The 18,726-nt window shown below is 39.6% G+C and overlaps 1 protein-coding gene across 4 annotated transcripts in view; it reads left to right on the forward strand.

Annotated features, from left to right (window-relative positions):
- The window catches only part of LOC124880764 (septin-7-like), a 61,270-nt gene that overhangs the window by 40,218 nt on the left and 2,326 nt on the right, over window positions 1-18,726 (forward strand). For 2 of the 4 annotated variants that reach the window (XM_047386118.1, XM_047386107.1), the window contains exons 6-13: window positions 2,591-2,708; window positions 3,529-3,621; window positions 7,402-7,498; window positions 8,772-8,783; window positions 14,316-14,367; window positions 16,696-16,821; window positions 17,087-17,222; window positions 17,571-17,716. In XM_047386118.1, the coding sequence (XP_047242074.1) occupies window positions 2,591-2,708; window positions 3,529-3,621; window positions 7,402-7,498; window positions 8,772-8,783; window positions 14,316-14,367; window positions 16,696-16,821; window positions 17,087-17,222; window positions 17,571-17,716 (780 nt within the window). The remainder of the gene's footprint in view (window positions 1-2,590; window positions 2,709-3,528; window positions 3,622-7,401; window positions 7,499-8,771; window positions 8,784-14,315; window positions 14,368-16,695; window positions 16,822-17,086; window positions 17,223-17,570; window positions 17,717-18,726) is intronic. The other 2 variants (XM_047386127.1, XM_047386132.1) reach the window with 1 other exon arrangement.

Genomic DNA, 18,726 nt, shown 5'->3' on the forward strand with positions numbered 1-18,726 from the left:
AGCTCTCTGAGCTCATTGTCTCAGGCGACAGAAGACATATCTGGCATTCAGTAGTGAAGACCCTGCAGGGTCAGATGGCATGCTTGTTCTTTTCTTTTGTTTTGTTTTAAACTAATTTGCTGTTTTCTGTTGCCCTCTGCTGGTGACCCACTGGACTGCAACTACTTTGCAAAGTGGTGCACTGAGCAGGAAAGCTTAGATTCATTCACCTGAATTTATTTCTGCAGTGATTCACACTGCCTGACAGCCCTGCTGACCTCAAGTACAGTTCAGTCATGTATGTGGCAGCTCAGCATTTAATTGACCCTGAATTTTCAGACAGAGACAGACTCTGGGGTTGATTATTTATTTTAGTTATTTGCATTTACAGAAGTTGCAGTTATCAGTCTTGTCTTTGTTTAGAGTGAAGACCTCAAAGCCCTCCCCAGCCAGTGTCCTTTTAACTATCTAATAAATATTGTGTGCAGCTAACAAAAGAGGAAGTGGTTAAATACATTTATCAAAGACAGATCTAGATTTTGGTGCAGTGATGATCACACTGATGGTTCCGTTTTTACTATGGTAAACCACGTCTGTACCGAATAATTCCAGCAAACATACATTTGTTGATAAATCTGGCGGCTGGCATCATCATTAACACACCACACCCAGATTTATTCCCAGGCTCGCCCACAGAATCTGTGACATAAATGAACAACAGATGGTTAACAAAGGTTTCTCTCTGAATTTAAAGTGATGGCACTGGCACACCACCATTCTGACACTTCTTGTTCTGATCACAAAAATAGTTGTTTAAAGTATTTAATCTACAATAGTTTGATAAATAAATTGTACTGCACAGTGGTGCAGTTGGTAGCACTGTTGCATTGCAGCAAGAAGGTCCTGGGTTTGACTCCCTGCCGGGGGTCTTTCTGCATGGAGTTTGCATGTTCTCCTCGTGCATGCATGGGTTCTCACCAGGTACTCTGGCTTCCTTCCACAGTCCAAAGACATGGCTGTTAGGTAAATTGATCTCTCTAAATTGCCATTAGATTTGAATGAGTGTGCGTGGTTGTTAGTGCTGTATGTCTCTGTGTTGCCCTGCGATGAATTGGCGACCTGTCCAGGATGTACCCCGTCACACGCCCATAGACTGCTGGAGATAGGCACCACCTCCCCCATATAGAAGATGAATGAATGAATGAAGTTTGATTAATTTACGCCTCCTACATGTGTTTATCCAAAGTTAATTGATGAACACAAATAAATGATCAAATTTAACCTTCTGGAATCTGGTGCTGCTTAGCATCATTTTGCCCTGTATGGACTAATAATGGCCTTAAGTCTACTCTGAGCAACTTACATGAACGTTCAGACACATTTGATGAATGAAGGCTGACATGTTTCTCACCTGTATGGGAAATGATCTCCTTTTGACTTTTATAGTTATACTAATCCTCACTAAAACTAAGAAAGTGGAGCACATCAACCCAGTTTTAAAGTCCTTCCACTGGCTCCCTGTACCTCAGAGAATAGACTTTAAAATACTTCTCTTAGTTTCTAAGTCACTGAATGGCTTAGCATGAAAATACATTAAAGACTTATTGCTGTTGTATCAACCTTCCAGACCACTCAGGTCTTCTAGTTCAAGTCTGCTCTGCATCCCCAGAACCAGATCCAAACATGGAGAAGTAGCATTCAGTTCTCATGCTCCACTAATCTGGAACAAACCTCCAGGAAGCAGCAAACGTACAGTATCACTGAGTTCTTTTATATCGAGGTTAAAAACCCATTAGCTTAGATTTGCTTTTGAGTCTTCTATTCAAACCATGAACTAAAACATATTGGTAAAAGGGCTGCACGGTGGCACAGTTGGTAGCACTGTTGCTAGGGGTCTTTCTGCATGGAGTTTGCATGTTCTCCTTGTGCAGCCGTGGGTTCTCACCGGGTACTCCGGCTTCCTTCCACAGTCCAAAAACATGACTGTTAGGTTATTTGGTCTCTCTAAATTGCCATTAGGTGTGAATGAGTGTGTGCATGGTTGTTTGTTCTGTGGAGATAGGCACCAGTTCCCTGCAACCCACTATGGAAGAAGCTGTAGAAAATGACTGACTGATATTGGTAAAAGTTTCTACTGGGGTTAAAGGTTAATTAGGATTTCCACCCAGCGTAGAGGATCTTGCTGCCCACAGTGAGAATCGGTTCACTGTAAAAGACCCTCCCAGACAGACTGCGGCTGAGCTGGGGTGTCCTAAACAGGAAGTCTCTGAATCTGGGTCCAGACGTGGACCGGTTTTAAAAGGAATATTCCCCCATTATCGAGACACATAACGGGTCAGAACAGTTCGAAGGAGATTACTTCTCCCCAGGGAGAAACTTTGATTTTATGTCAAAGTATAGCTGAAAACATCGAGTGCATTTATTTCAACCTGTAATCCAACTTTTCTTTACCTTCCTTAAAAATTGCCACTGCATTTGACTTTTGTATGTTTTTATTGTCACTGCAATGTCCTTTTGTCATCATGTGAAGCACTTTGAATTATTGTGTTGCTGAAATGTGCTATACAAATCAACACGCCTTGCTTTACTTTCCTTCTTCTCTCTCTCTCAGTTTAAAGCCTCTCGATATCGAATTCATGAAGCGGCTCCACGACAAGGTCAACGTCATTCCTCTTATTGCAAAAGCAGACACACTGACCCCTGAGGAGTGTCAGCTGTTTAAAAAACAGGTTTGTGTTATATTACTGGGTATTAATGTTATTTAGCACGTTTTGTGTCTAACAAAATGTGTATGTTGCTGAAAAACAGCTCAACTTTAATGATGTTTTGTCATATTGTTCGGAAACAACGAGGGTGTTTTAAGCAAAAAAAGCACAAAGAATAAAATGAATAAATAATAAAATGCTGTTTGTCTTATTTCATATTCATTGCTTCTTGTTTTAGAGATTAATAAATTATCTAATTATAAAATTTCATACCTGTTAAATTATCGATGTCTATGCCATCTACAGATTAGCAGTTTGCAGTTTAATTCACCAAATTTGAATTCTTAACTACTGCAGTACAACTTTTCAGATTCATTCTTAATAAAATAAAAGACTTTGCGCCATGTTTGCATTATTTTATTAAATGAAGGCGTTGGTGAGGTAATTTTCAGATTCACATCTAGATGGTGTTGTTGCACAGCTGGAGCCTTGTAATTTATAGTCTGCTTGTTTATAAGGCATTGCTGTAAGGGGTGTGTGTGTGTGTTCGGTTTTTAAAATTATCCCTTAAAAATTCCTCCACAGAAAACTGATTAGACGCCATTTACCCTGAAGGTCTGTAAGTCAGAGGAAAATGAAATCAAACTTTATCTTACTACATCTTAAGTTGTTCCAATAAAAAAATGTTTGCTAAAATCTCAGTATTTTTTTTTACTCTGACTTCTAACCCATCACGTGTAAAGATCCTCTACTAATAGGGCTGAGATTTAAGTGTTGCACTGTATTCCAGGTCTTTGGGTGGTGTCTCTTATCTTTGGTCTGGATTTCTCTCATTCTCTTGCAGATAATGAAAGAGATACAGGAGCACAAAATAAAAATTTATGAGTTCCCCGACACCGAGGACGATGAGGACAACAAGCTCATCCGAAAGATCAAGGTAATCAACAACAGCTTGTTTTCATCACACCTAAAGCTTGATTTAATTTAAGGCTCTGTAATCCATCTCGTTATAAGAACTAATAAACAGAGTAGTATCCAGTCACAGTATCCCAGTCTGTCCACACCTTGCAGCTGCTTCGGACCCACTCCTGACGGGTTCTGATTATACTACTGACTGTTCTCTGAAGCAAAATCAGACACGGTTTCAGTCAGATATAATGCTGTTTAACATGTCACTGTGACTTCTGCTTTAGCTTTGTAGTTTTAGGAGCATCATGAGAAACGAAATCAAGTTCATTAAGTAATAAAGTAGGTTCACACTCATTTTTTACTTTACATTTGATGAGTCACGATCACAGACGGCTTTAACCCAACTGCTGATGTAAAAATCATTCCACAACTAATAAATAATAAACTGTAGTCTGACTTTGTCATGATAACTAACCCAGGCAGTGTTCCTTATTGGATTATTTACTGTGTTTAATCTTAAAATAAAGAGATTTTGCTGAAAACTTTGACTGACTGGTTTGACCACACTTTCTACTTGATACCATTTAAACCAACCATGCTGTTTAAAATGTAAGTTTTGGACACTTTGGTTGCTAAATAGCAAACACCCTTCCTTCACAGTAGTAGTTCCTACAGTCTCCTCAGTATGAAGACTGAAGCTCCATCTTTATGTTACCACAGAAATGATCTTCCTAGTTTCTTTCCCATGTCATGTAGGGTCAGGAAATGTTCTGGGTTTTTGGTACCAATACTGCTCCCATCGTATAAGATACTATGTAAACATAAAAGTAATTATTCAAAGATATTCATTTAGGTCAAAATCGATATAAACTGACCCATTCTCATTTGCCCAGATTGTGGCATTTCTTCCAGCAGCAGCGCTGTGATGTCTGAGACACTCAGCCTCTTCCCTCCCTGCAGCCTCACCTGATTAAAACAATGAGCTCCTAGAAGTTTTAAAGTCTGCTATCATGGCGAATCCATCAAGGAAAGAAACGTGTTCCTCTGTAGCCAGCAAGGCAAACACAGAAGCGTTGTCCAGATGTACTGTCATACAGATGATCCAGATTAAAACGAAATGCCAATCATTGGACATGCTTGCCACGCTAATGGTACAAGCTAACACTAGACGTGATATTTGAGAGCAACTTAAAGGTCAGTAAGGCTCGCATGTCTGCAACCGTGAAATAGTAAACCCTCTTAAACGATATAAGCTAACAGCTTCACGAACACCACAATGACAATGTTCTGTCGTATTTAGCAGAAAAAAATTAGGATGCCTAGTTACCTACCCTGCTGCTGTAGTTGATCACTACAAAAAATATGCATCAAAATTAGCAGAAAGACAGAAATTGTATAGGGCTGCGTGCATTGGCATGGACCAGATCCTCGTCGTCTTCACTGTAAAAAAATAAAATATGTTTTGTATGCACCAGATCTATCTTCGATTTGAAACACAATTTATTTTATTATGAATTGATGCTTTATTTGTTCCTTAGTAATAACAGGCAAATGGCTTCACACAGTGGCACGCCAGGAGGTTAAAATGTTGCCACAATGTAATAATACATTTTTTTTATCTGAACTAGAAAGAACCACTTGCCTTCAAGAAATGTTGATGCCGTACAGAAAATGGTACTGATTATTTTTCTTAACATCGGTATCAAGTTTGAAGTTTTTGTATCGTGACAACCCTAATGAACATTTTATTATGCTTTTACAAAACTGAACCTTTAGGTTTAACCTCTGAATAAAAATGTTATTTGTTCCAACAGGCAATTTCGATCTTTTATGTGAATAAAATAGTTCCCAATAAAAATAAAGAAAGAAATCATTTCAGTATATCACTCAATTATACACAGCTCAACAAAATAAAGGGAACACTCAAATAACACATCCTAGATCTGAATGAATGAAATATTCTCATTGAATACTTTGTTCTGTACAAAGTTAAATGTGCTGACAACAAAATCACACAAAAATTATCAATGGAAATCAAATTTATTAACCAATGGAGGCCTGGATTTGGAGTCACACACAAAATTAAAGTGGAAAAACACACAACAGGCTGATCCAACTTTGATGTAATGTCCTTAAAACAAGTCAAAATGAGGCTCAGTATTGTGTGTGACCTCCATGTGTCTGTATGACCTCCCTACAACGCCTGGGCATGCTCCTGATGAGACGGCGGATGGTCTCCCGAGGGATCTCCTCCCAGACCTGAACTAAAGCATCCATCAACTCCTGGACAGTCTGTGGTGCAACGTGACGTTGGTGGATGGAGCGAGACTTGATGTCCCAGATGTGCTCAATCAGATTCAGGTCTGGGGAACGGGCGGGCCAGTCCATAGCTTCAATGTCTTCATCTTGCAGGAACTGCTGCAACACTCCAGCCACATGAGGTATAGCATGGTCCTACATTAGGAGGAACCCAGGGCCAACCACACCAGCCATGCGGCCCTCCAAAGAAATGGCACCCCACACCATTACTGACCCACTGCCAAACCGGTCATGCTGTTCCTCCTTACACGAAGGTGGAGGTAGCGGTCCAGCTGCTGGGTTGTTGCCCTCCTACGGCCTCCTCCACGTCTCCTGGTGTACTGGCCTGTCTCCTGGTAGTACCTCCAGGCTCTGGACACTACGCTGACAGACACAGCAAACCTTCTTGCCACAGCTCACATTGATGTGCCATCCTGGATGAGCTGCACCACCTGAGCCACTTGTGTGGGTTGTAGAGTCCGTTTCATGCTACCACGAGTGTGAAAGCACCACCAACATTCAAAAGTGACCAAAACATCAGCCAGAAAGCATAGGTTCTGAGAAGAGGTCTGTGGTCCCGACCTGCAGAACCACTCCTTTATTGAGTGAGTCTTGCTAATCGCCAAAGATTTCCCCTTGTTGTCTTTTCCATTTGAACAACAGGATGTGAAATTGATTGTCAATCAGTGTTGCTGGCTATAAGCATAACATGGTGACATATTAAAGAAACCATATATCCAACTGATCAGTTCTGACTGACAAGAATGGTAACAAATGACATGTGGAGGAAATGGAAAAGGTTTCTTTAGTGACCTGGTTGGAGCACAGTATACAGATATTATGACCTTATAGAAGACATCAGAGGTTCTTCTCTACTTCAGGGCCCCTCTAGAAGCCCGGGCAGGACTTAGGTTTGTCTTCAGGCTAGCAATTAGAAAGAAGTTGGTCCATAGTCGTCTGCGCTTCAAAATCGTCATTAAAAGTGCCAAAACATTGTTATTGTACCGAGGTAGGCTGTGTTTTTTGTGGGGTGGTGTTGTGCACAGATGCTTCTCACTGTTTCCCACATTGCATACACTTCTTTCATGGCTCAGCTGTGCCTCTTCACAACCTTCGGCTTCATTGGTGACGTCGCAGCAGGCAGATGACAGCAGGGAACACAGAGTTGTGAGACACCGCTCACATGTAGCAGCAACATGGGTTTTACCTTTATTGGGTTGAGTAAAGGCGAACAGCGGGATGTCTCTTACGCTTGCCACAGCCATCGTGCTTATTCGCGCGTTTAGTAAAATTTGTGTTCGAGACATTCTTGCATCTCTAATTTCGAAAAACTCCTGTTCAGCTGTTTCAAGAGGTTCCACTGTAATTCAAGAAGAAATATTTTCCCTCTTCGGCCTGTTATTGAAGGAACCAAGTTGGAAACGGGTGTGATGATGGATAAGAAACTTCTTGTTCTTCATCTGTAGCTGTCTCATAAGATTCTGTTTGTCGTTTTTTGTTCTTTTTCTAGGAAAAGATGCCGCTGGCTGTGGTTGGCAGCAATGTGGTTGTGGAGGTGAACGGCAAGAAGGTCAGAGGTCGGCAGTACCCATGGGGCGTGGCAGAAGGTAGGTTCACTCAGCTCCACCTCTGGAAGGGGACTAAAAGGCTCTGATTTTGTGAACAACCTAGAAGACTAGAACTAGTGCTTAGATAAACCAATCTGATGAGAAACCAAAGCACTGTTTAAACTTCCTGTCAGGTTTCTAATTTGGTGCTTCGTAAACTCTCACTTCACTTTGTCAGCCACGGATCCTTGCAAGAAGGAGGCTCAAACAGATGGAAGTGTTTAAGAAGTATCTGGCTGTGTTTTCTGTTTGGATGGATGAAGCATGTTTGCCTCAGTTACCCCTTGTGTCAACTCCTGTGTGTTTATTACCGGGTAATACATTGACTTGTCAAAATGTAGATCAGCAAAGCTGTAACCTGTTTAAAATGATATTTAGAGTCTCTGTGATTGTTTCAGGCATCGTTTAGAAATATCAGAAGGTAATGACGTCCATAAACAGCAGAATGATATAAAACACAGGATGGATTAAAACTGCTCTTTGTAAATACATTTTTATTACTCCAGCACAAGAGTTAGTTTACAGATTCTACCTAACAGAGCTTTATATTTATCAGTCAGAGAATTTATCGTTACTTACTGATACATCGAAAAATAATAGCTAAAAGTGTTGTGCAGCTATGTGATGTGAATACCTGATTCTGCCTTTCAGTCTCAGTGGAATTGACAAAATGCGTCATCCTCAGAGAGGGACTGTAGACATTGTGGTTCTGTTTGTCCAATTAAAATCTGTTATAAAGGAGAAGAGATTGGTTTTTTAAATTTGCTAGGTCCGGAAGAAATGTGTTGAACCAAACCAAAACCCGTGGACTGAACTCGCTCCCATCACAGATATTAAACCAAGATCAACTGTTTAGCCATGCCAGTGTTTATGAATCTTATTTTTAGCATAAACTATTAGCTAAACCACTGGATTTTGACAAGTGAGAGGTTATCTGGTTAGGACTATTTCCCATCCTCCTTTTCTTGCACCAGTGAACACACTTGTTTCGGTAGAGTTGATCCTGATAGGGATTCTGGAAAAGGAGAACAGACCCGGAGTCCACTGGTATATCACACTTCCTCACCATCAACCACTGTAAACTGTTCCTCTTTTCCTTTTTGTTGTTGATGTGTAAGAAAGGCAGTACACTGTATAAATCCTTAAGAAAATAAAGTGAGATACTTTGTTACTTTGTGGTTGACCAAGTATCAGTCGTTCACTGTTTCATTCTTTCTTTTCTCTCTTTTTTTCCCTTTTTTGTTCTTTGTCTACTCTATTCCATGACTGACAGAGGGCATTTTTGGTAAACGAAACCATCTTTCACCCTTATTTCACCCTCACTTTTTACCCCCTCACACCTCTTACCTCCATGTAAACTCCCACCCCCTCCTGTCAGAATCTGCCCATCCCTCCTTTCCCGTCACTTTTCATTTGCTTTGCTGCCATTAGGCTGATGGTCAAACCAATGCTCAAATCAGACTTGGGGTATAGACTGAAAGCCTCCCTAACACTCCAATAAACAAATTTTACATTAAAAGTTGAATGTTCAAATAAATGTAAGGATCAAATTCAGATGACAGAATCGGTCATGTGATCCTGATAGTGATGGACCCAGAGCTTTTTGCTAGATAACATGATGAATGACCCTCCACTACTATCCCACATAAAAATGCTCAACAGTAAGCTGTTCTAGGGTCACCCAGTGATCAAACTAGATTACATTTACCTTTCAGATTGGTCTAAATTAGCTAGTGTATTTGTCTTTTTTTATTGGTTCTCCCAGCAACTCGCCTCCATCTACTTTATGTGTTATAATCCGCCTGCTCTATAATTTGTACAAACTGTTTAAGGTGCTTTTCGTCATGTTTAAGATGCTGCTTATCAACATGATGTTCAAATGTAACAGTCGGCTTGAAAATAGCTGGACGAGAAATTTTAAATGTGCCCTATTTCTAAACACAGCCAGACCAGCCCGGGTTCTTATTATTATATTAGAAATAAAAATGTACATTTTCTGGGACCTGCTTTTTCCTTTCTGTACTCGTTGGTCAGTCTTCAGTCTTTGTACATTAGTGGGCAGATTTTGAGGACCATGGAGACCAAGTACCAACAGCTATTGTTAAACTTTCATTTAAAAGGTGGGACCAAGATGTCAACAAACCAGAAGCACAGAACAACAAAGCTTATGTTAAAGAAAAGTATTTGAGGAGACCAGTTATCCATTATATAAATTGAATTCAAATCCTTCCAACAAAATTCAGGCAGATTTAGTTTCATATGCATACACTACAATTTAATCCTAATAATAATCTGTCCATGGAAGCCCAGCTGATTGCATCGCGATGTTAACTTTGGAGCAGGCTCTTTAACCTAAGCAAGCATGTAGGGACCGTGGAGAGGACCACTCCCTTTTAACAGGAAGAAACTTTCAGCACAGACCTCAGTATTACGAGTAGCTGTCTGCCACAACCAGCCTGGGGGATGAGAACATAGAAAAGGTCAGCGGTTCTTCCAATGGGAAAGCAGAACTAGGAGAATACAGAGCGTTAATGGCTACAGTGCCTATCAATGGCTCCGTATGGGAGATAGAAGGTTTATTGCAGAAGCACTGGGCCAGTAGCACTTTCAATGTAAGGAAAAACAAAGTGTACGCAAAAATTGACCTTTTACAGAGAAAGTTGTACGAGACACAAAGAAAAGGGAGTCAGATAAACACAAAAAATGGGCCAGGAGTACTTTCTATGGGTCGATATATAGTGATCAAAATTAACGACAGCAACAGCTCCCTTGGTAGCTTCGCCCAGGAATGAGACAAACTCACTGGGCTTAGTGTACTTTCTATGAAATGACAAACACAAAGTTATTGGCCGCAATAACTGCAAATAATGCATGAATTGATGGAAGCAAGAAAAAATGGTGCAAAGACACAATCAGGAGAGAAAAATTGCTCCAGGTTCTAGTGAAATATTTAGCATTTATTCTACTTCTATGTATTGACAAACCACCACCTGTTAGATTGTAGTGGAAGCTATAGACCGCTAAATATCGTTCTGTCAGAAAACAAAAGGTGCTAATATTTATCAATTTAAAAGTCTAAATGGAAAATAAACCCACGAGGATGTAGAGAGAAATTATCCAAATTAAAACAAAATTTTGGAGTGAAAGTGGAAAAGAAATTGTCTGTAATTTACATTGTTTCATCAGGCCTCTGAGATGTCGCCAGCTTTAACAAATACCGAGGCAACTCGTCAAACAAAATACAAAAACAAAGGGGTAAAATATTTTTATAGCAGTTCCCTTTATAATGGAGAGCCAAAGATCTACCAGGGTTCACATGAGTGATTTTATCGTTTTCAAAATACATTTCAAAACTTCACAAGAAGTTTCCTTTTAATTCTGCACTTTTTTCCGTTTTTATCATTTGTGACACGTTATTAAGGTTTTCTGCCTGTTGTAATTACCATGATCTGAAGCAACAGTATCTCCACCCTAGAAGCGACACGAGCTGATTGATCAGAACCAGATTAAGGAACTCACTGAACCTAAACATCTGGTTATCGTTACTTCTGCATTTCAGTGAAATTTTCTACCTTCTGACAGGGTCAAGTTTGGGAACCATATAAGAACCTTTCCAATCATGCGGCTGCTCATAGCTTTTTGTTCAATTAAAAATAATGGCCAACGTTATAGAATCCACCTTAAAAATGTGCCCGGAGATGAAGTTTATTCCCAGGTCTGATGCTCTAAAAAGTCATGGAGGGAACTAGAGGCTGTTTGGTGCTGAACCCCCATCTGCAACAGAAACATCACCCTAACCTTGTGGTTTCCTTCTTTGCTCCCAGGGCATTAAACACCATCACTTTTTAATCTGAGCTTCAGTTCACCCTGCAGCTGAGCTTGTGACGTCGCAAGCTGATCTGAATGGTGCGGAGTGAGGATGGTGTGAAGGCCCTGCTGTATCTCTGGATCAAGGACTGGAATCTTACATGCTCTAACATATTGCTTATAGTTTCATAACTAGTTGTGGGTATGTTAGTGTTTACTAGCAGGGCATGTAGCAGCTCATTTAAGGAGTTTAGATAACATGCGGCTTGTCATAAATGTTCTCTCATTAGCATACACTTGCTGTTTGAATGTTAGAGCTTTGACTTAATGGAAAGATGTCCCGCGCAAACACAATGCTGCATGTAATAAATAAAAGGCTCTATGCTCTCTTTTCATTGAACTAATGCAGATCATCATCATAACCTAAATGAACCCAGCCAGTCAATAAAAGCACTGAAAATACCTGATTCACTGGGAACGATTCCATTAAATGTATTCTGATTCTGTTAACTTTTTAAAAAAAATAAAAAAAAAGGTATCCAATAACTAAGAAGCATCACCAGTAATCAGGTGTTTTGTGTCGTTTATTAAGAAATAAGAGCTTTATATTCATAGTTGAAACCTCTATTTCCTTTGACCTTCGACCCCCACATATCTGCTCTACATGTTCCCTTCCTGAGGCCTGCACCCCTGCTGGTCATGCACAGAACCTCCTAAAACACCCCTGTCCAACCTTCACACTCCCTTCTACAAAGACCTGTGCTCCTTAGCCAGTCAGTTTGGACAGATCCAGGTTTTGGTGTTTGATCTGGGCCAAATGCTGGCCAGTTCTGGGCCGTACCAATCCCACCAGCTCCAGACCCAGATTTAGCCCCTCGCTGGGTGCACACAGTAACTTAAAAACCGTACCCCTCCCCTTCGTCAGAGCTCTCTCCTCTAGAAGAGACAGGAGGTCAATGGCTGGTTTGGAAGGCCAAGGGCAAGGACATCTTAAGTTTCATCAATGGTAAGGTGTCCTCCTTCTTCCCTCCACTGGTGATGATGTGCTGCTGAGTTGGTTGGAGGCTAATCTAAAAGGAGCAGCGTACTAAATGAAGAGGAGGTTTGGAGATCTTCCAAGTACAACCTGAGCAGTAGTTTTTCTGCAGTCCTTTTCCAGAATCCCATATGACCTTATAACCCTGTCTTCTTTGTCTCAGTGAAAACTTACAACCATCTAACTGAACTGTTGTTTGCTGCTGTTTGTGAGTCCAGTAGAGAACCACTGTGATTGGATAGGATGCTTTTCTTTTTCTGCTTAAACATAGTCCTCACTAAAACATATAAAAGTTGGATTTTTCCTCTAATCTCAGTTTATTTCGTGCGTTTACTTCAAACTGGTTTCACAGGCTTCAATACGGTAAATTGTCTGTTTTAAAGTTATTTGAACGTTGCTCCTGCATGTCGTGTTAATGTTTGTTATTCTACATAGAGTTCCTGACAGAAGTCGTAATACCTGAACACTTTTCACGTTTTCTTACCCAATAACCTCAACCCTCGGTGTAATTTACTGGGATTTTATCAGATAAACCAGCAACGTAGTGCGTAATTGTGAAGTGGATGGAAAAAAATGCATGGTTTGAATTTTTTTTTACAAATAAAAATCTATAATAGTATACATTGTGCATTATCCTATATTTTTTGGACTACATTCTTCAGTTACAGCCGCAAGGTCGTTGTGTGCCGTCGCTACCAGTTTCATGCATTTCTTGGTGGAAATCTTTCAGTTGGGTTGGATGAAGAGCGTCTGAACATTTCTGAAGAATTGCCAGATTCTTCTGTAGGTTTAGATCAGAGCCGGTGGTTTCCGAAGTCCCTCCTCAAGGGCAGGTGTGCTGCATATTTTAAATGTTCTCAACACGGCAGAACCAAATGACTGGATCGTTACCACCGGCCTTTGCAGAAGTTAATGACATACTGAGAGGGTTAGCTTTTTGAATCAGCTGTGGTGGAGCAGGGACTCTTAATGTCCCTGAGGACGTGAATCAGACACCCCTGATCTAGACCTCTATAGCTCTGGCTGTATGCTTGGGGCTATTGTCCTTTTGGGAGAAGAACCTCCGCCGCAGTCTGAAGTTTCTCACAGCCTGTAACGGGTTTTCTTCCAGTACTGTTTGTGTTTATCTCTGTCAATCTTCCCATCATGTCTGACCAGCTTCATTATCCCTCCTGAAAAAGCTTTTTTCATGGTGAGCATAGTTTGTTCACGCCCCATTCTGTCTGTTTTGGCTCAGGTTCTGTTAATTTTATCAATTCATCATTAATGATTAGGAGCAAAGCTGAAGGGGTTTTGTCTTCAGGTTGTCCTGTAGGTGTCAGTAGAGCACACACAGATGCCTTCAGGGGCTTTTTGACTTCCTGAATGTTTTGCTCTGACCTTCCGAGTAAAGACTTGTTGAAGTTAAATAGTCCTGAAACGAGACTCATTCTAATGAAAACATTTGAACACAAAGATAAAATCCACTGTAAGACTTTTATCTCTGAGGTAAAATAGAAAACACAGCAGGCGTGCTGAATGTGGTTAAAGCTCCAACATTAAAAACTAACTGAAACCATCCTATCTGATCACATTCTGTGATCTTTCTGCCCTTTGTTTTCTGTGAATGTGTTACTACAACTGATACTTTACTCACACTTTATACACTGGCACCATCTGAACAGAACTTGCCGAATGTGGACCCCTTCCTTTTGAATGGCTGAATGAATGAACATCACAGTTTGTCCTCTGTTAGTTTTATAAATATTATCATTTTAATGTCTTTGTTTTATCTTAACATTACTCAGTCCGTGTTCTACCTACTATTCCTGTTTGATGACTGGAAAATCCACTGCAGAGCTGTTAGACATTCATGTTTCTGCCCTTAGTTCACTCTGAGACAAACTGAATATGGATTTGATGGGAGTTATTAATGTTAAAATGTTTGTGTCTCTCACTGCCGCCGTGTTTTTCCTCTCTGTTCCTGCATTTCAGTGGAGAACGGGGAACACTGCGACTTCACGGTGCTGCGCAACATGCTGATCCGGTGAGAAACACGGTTTTACTTCAGCGCAGCTGCACGTGTGTTTTCACAACTGTTGTAATAATGTGACTCGCTTAAGACAAGTCCTTCTCCTTCATGTTGGTCATGGTGAACCTTCTACAGAGTGGCTTTCAGAGGTTGAGTGATGCTTTAAATGGCTGCAGGAGGCCTTGATTTTACTAGAGATGCACCGATCACATTTTTACAGTCTGGTACCGATTTCCAGTTTTCTTTGAAGTCTGACCTGGTTCTGGGTATAAATGCTTAGTTTTAATCCAACAGTTAAAAAGAAAGTGCTGCCGGTTCATTGATAGAGGCTTAAATCCTTTAGTCAAAGTAGGAATTAAAAACATTCACATTTATCCATCAGAGAATATGTCAAAGCATAAACTACATCAAATTTCATGCTGTTCATTGATGCATTTACAGACAAGAAAATGTAGGCGTTTTCAGTTTTAATACATTTATTAAAGTAGAAAAAATTTGATTTATTAGGATTTTACATTTCAGTTATTGGCCAATTTATTTGTGCATCCTTTATATTATATTAATGCTATTTAGGCCTAAAAGCGCCTCAGGTTTAGATAAAGGACCTAATGTGATAAATTATGTATTTCATTACATTTCTTTATAGATGGAAAAAATACATTTATATTAACAGTTTTGCTTTAAACAGGACGATTTGGCTCCAAACCCAAACCTTAAAGCAGTTTATTTATTTAGCATCATTCAAACACAGAATAGTTCAGAATGGTTCCTCATTCTGAACTATTCTGTGTTTGAATAAAGAAGAAAAGAGAAATAAATTGCATAAAAAGCACAAATTCTTCAGTGTTTTTTGTATTGTTTTAAATACATTTAAATAAAAAGACCAAAAAGATTACTTTTTCTTATTTTATATTTGCGTTCTCTTAGATTTTATGTCTGTTTTTACATTTAATTTTTTGTAATTATGGACCTGAGTTTGTCAATAAAGTTTTAATTGATTGATTGAAGCTGATAGACTGCCATCTTTAAACAATAATGCTCTTATCCCCGTTATTATTTAACCCTTTTACAAATAATATTGACATTGACAGATTTTATTTGGTCGGAAGCTAAACCAAGAGAGAAGAGAAACGTAACTGTTATCTTTTTATTGTTGCATTAATAGATGGTTTCAGGTATTTGTGCTAACCTGCTGAAAATACTAAGGTGACTATGGGTTCGATTCCAGTTTCCTCCTGTAAAATGTTGGTTTTCCCTTGAGCAAGACACTTAAAGAGAACATATCATGTCTTTCCATCCTACCTTTTCACCCTTAAATTATTCAGTTGTCTATATAAGGTGGAACTGCAATGCTTTGGTCTGAACTTCTTGTTGTAGCTCCACAGGCTCCTCTTTTACCTCTTTTCTGATGTCCAACTCATTTTGGTGCCGTCTCTTTAAATGCTATTGAAGCACTTCACCCCCAGCCCTAAACTGTTTATGTAATAATACTATTTAACACACAATAAATTCATTGTCATTTTAGCGTTATTTGCAGCTTATCGCTTTGCTGCGTCCGTCGTTTCCATAAACTGAGGAACTGAGCCCTTAATCAGATGAAGTCTTTCAGAAAGTCCTTCTTGATACTGTGGGGGCTGCTGAAGACCCAGTCCAAGTGGAAGACATAGGAATTTCCCCATTAATGTGGGAACATTTCCATGAAAAATAAAATTCAAATTTAACCAGGCCCTTTGAAGAGATTCTGATGCTGGGGGCGGTGTAACTAATTGTGTGAGTTAATACACCCAACAAACGAACCGAACTTATCCTCTTGCAGCATCGTCATACTTGAGCAGCAAGACGTAAATATAGCAGATACACAAAATTGATTCATGACCCTGTTTAGCTGTTCTGCAGCAATTATTGTGACGTAACAGTTCAAAAAAATGTAACAGATGATGGAGAAAACCGAACGGACTGAAAAGTATGACCCAAACAGAATATAAAGATATCTGTGCAACACCTGGAGAGACTAAATTCAACTTTTCTGCAGTCTTACAGACTCCAAGTATCAGTGTATGTATGAATGTGTACGTGTTTATGAGAGCGATTGGGTGAATGTGGCTCTAGTGTCAAGCTCTATTTAGAGTCAGTCCATTTAGAAATTAATTTTCAGGATGCCAGAAAAGTCCTGGAAATTGCGATGGGCATTTGGGATGTTTGTGCCCTACGGACATATGAAATAATAAATGGATAAAATGTAAATCCCATTTAGGATTTGATGTGGCTTAATAGATTTAAACTCAACACATGGATTTGGGAGATGTTTGTGTCTGTGTTGATGTTATTTCTCCCCTTCCACAGAACCCACATGCAGGATCTGAAGGACGTCACCAACAACGTCCACTATGAGAATTATCGCAGTAAGAAACTGGCTGCCGTCACCTGCAATGGGGTGGACACCTCGAAGACCAAGGGACAGCTCACAAAGTAAGACCTCAGTGGCCAAAATTACACGTGAAACAGAGAAAAAACACTGAAAACCTGCTTGTTATGGACAGCTCAGTGTTTCAGAGTTTCATAATGTTTCATTATTGAGAGAAAATGTAAGACATTCCTGTACATCATTCCAGACGTGAGAGTGAGAGATCCAGTTCAGTCCCTGCTGACAGAAAACAAAATCCGACACCGGCTGAAGCTGTGCAGCTCTGTGAACGCTGTCCTCTAATCTCCACTTTATTTCTATAAACCTCAGAAGTCCTCTGGCTCAGATGGAGGAGGAGCGCAGGGAGCACGTGATGAAGATGAAGAAGATGGAGGCAGAGATGGAGCAGGTCTTTGAAATGAAAGTTAAGGAGAAGAAGCAGAAGCTGAAGGATTCAGAAGCTGAGGTTGGTTTGCTGCAATCAGCAGTAACTTATCTTCCTGAATGCTGAATATACTGAGAAGATACATTAAATTACATCACAGTGAAAAAGAGCTCCTATGTATAAATTAATCATATGTGTAGTTTGACACAATGTAAGTAAATGTTAGCGAGTGTAACTTTATTAGATATTTAAATGACGCGTCGGTCTTCTAGAACCATGAAAATTAGTCTTATAACATGAATCAGTAAATTCTGAAAATTAAAACTTTAATCAGTTGTCTTAAGCTCCACTTTTCAGACTTTCAGTGAAGGCATCTAGAATTGGCATTAATTAGAGTCTGAGAGATTCTGTGCGGTTTTTCATCCAAAGCTGGAGAGGCGCCACGAACAGATGAAGAGGAACCTGGAGGCGCAGTACAAGGAGCTGGAGGAGAAGAGGCGAGTGTTTGAGGACGAGAAGGCCAACTGGGAAGCTCAGCAAAGAATCCTCGAGCAGCAGAAACTGGACGCCTCCAAGTGAGTAACACTCATGCTTCTCTGAAGCTTCATGTTCATCACCTTCTGGTCTTCTTCCACACTGAGACATCGGCTCTGTTCAAAGATTTAACATCTGTTCATACATTCATGTGACGTGTCACAGGATTAGAAGTAACACTTAGTTGTGCTGTGATGTAAAACCATGACATAATCCGAAAGAAACGAAATAAAACACCAGACAAGACAACAACAATTGTCTTTTTATTTGTTTCTACTTTAAAATTGGTTTCTAAATATAGTTGAATGGGTCTAAATTGCTTAATTTATTAATATTTGTATATAATGCCCTACATTTAAAAAAACACCTTGTTAGTATTTGTAAGGAAAGAGTCACCGTGAAATTATCAGGGAAACTGTCTCAATGCGATTCACTGTTTTTCAGGTGAAATTATTGCATCATTTTTCAGTTCAGGTAATAATCACTGAAATAATCCTGATTTTTAATATTGACCAAAATAACCGCGGGTAGAATTATTTTTGTAATTTTCAGCAGCCCTGTTTATTATTTCACCTTAAATGACATCTTTGTCCTCATCCAGGATGAGTGAATGCTTCAAATTTCTGACTGGATGCAATCTGCTGGGTTTCCTTAGACAGAAAAACGTTTTATCCACTTTGAATAAATTAACTCTGACTGCACTGTTCAATAATTAGGATTAATTGGAATGTATGAACCTGACTTTTTTGAAGTGCCTTGAGACGACATGTGTTGTGAATTGACACTATATAAATAAACTCAATTGAATTGTATCGATTTCTTTAAAAATAACTTTGAATGAATCTGTTGGTATGTAACAGTTTTACTCTTATGGTGTTTTACTTGACTAAAATACGACATAAAACAGCCCTGACATACTTACTGTGACTAGAATGAGCATTTCTGGCTCTCAGTTGTTTTTATTTAAAAATTAAAAGGATTATGTTAATAATCCTGCCGCCTGAGAGACTTGAATAAAAAAAACATATTCCAATTGTTAATTAAACTTTCA

This window comes from Girardinichthys multiradiatus, chromosome 2 (assembly GCF_021462225.1).
Source record: "Girardinichthys multiradiatus isolate DD_20200921_A chromosome 2, DD_fGirMul_XY1, whole genome shotgun sequence".
NCBI lineage: Eukaryota > Metazoa > Chordata > Actinopteri > Cyprinodontiformes > Goodeidae > Girardinichthys > Girardinichthys multiradiatus.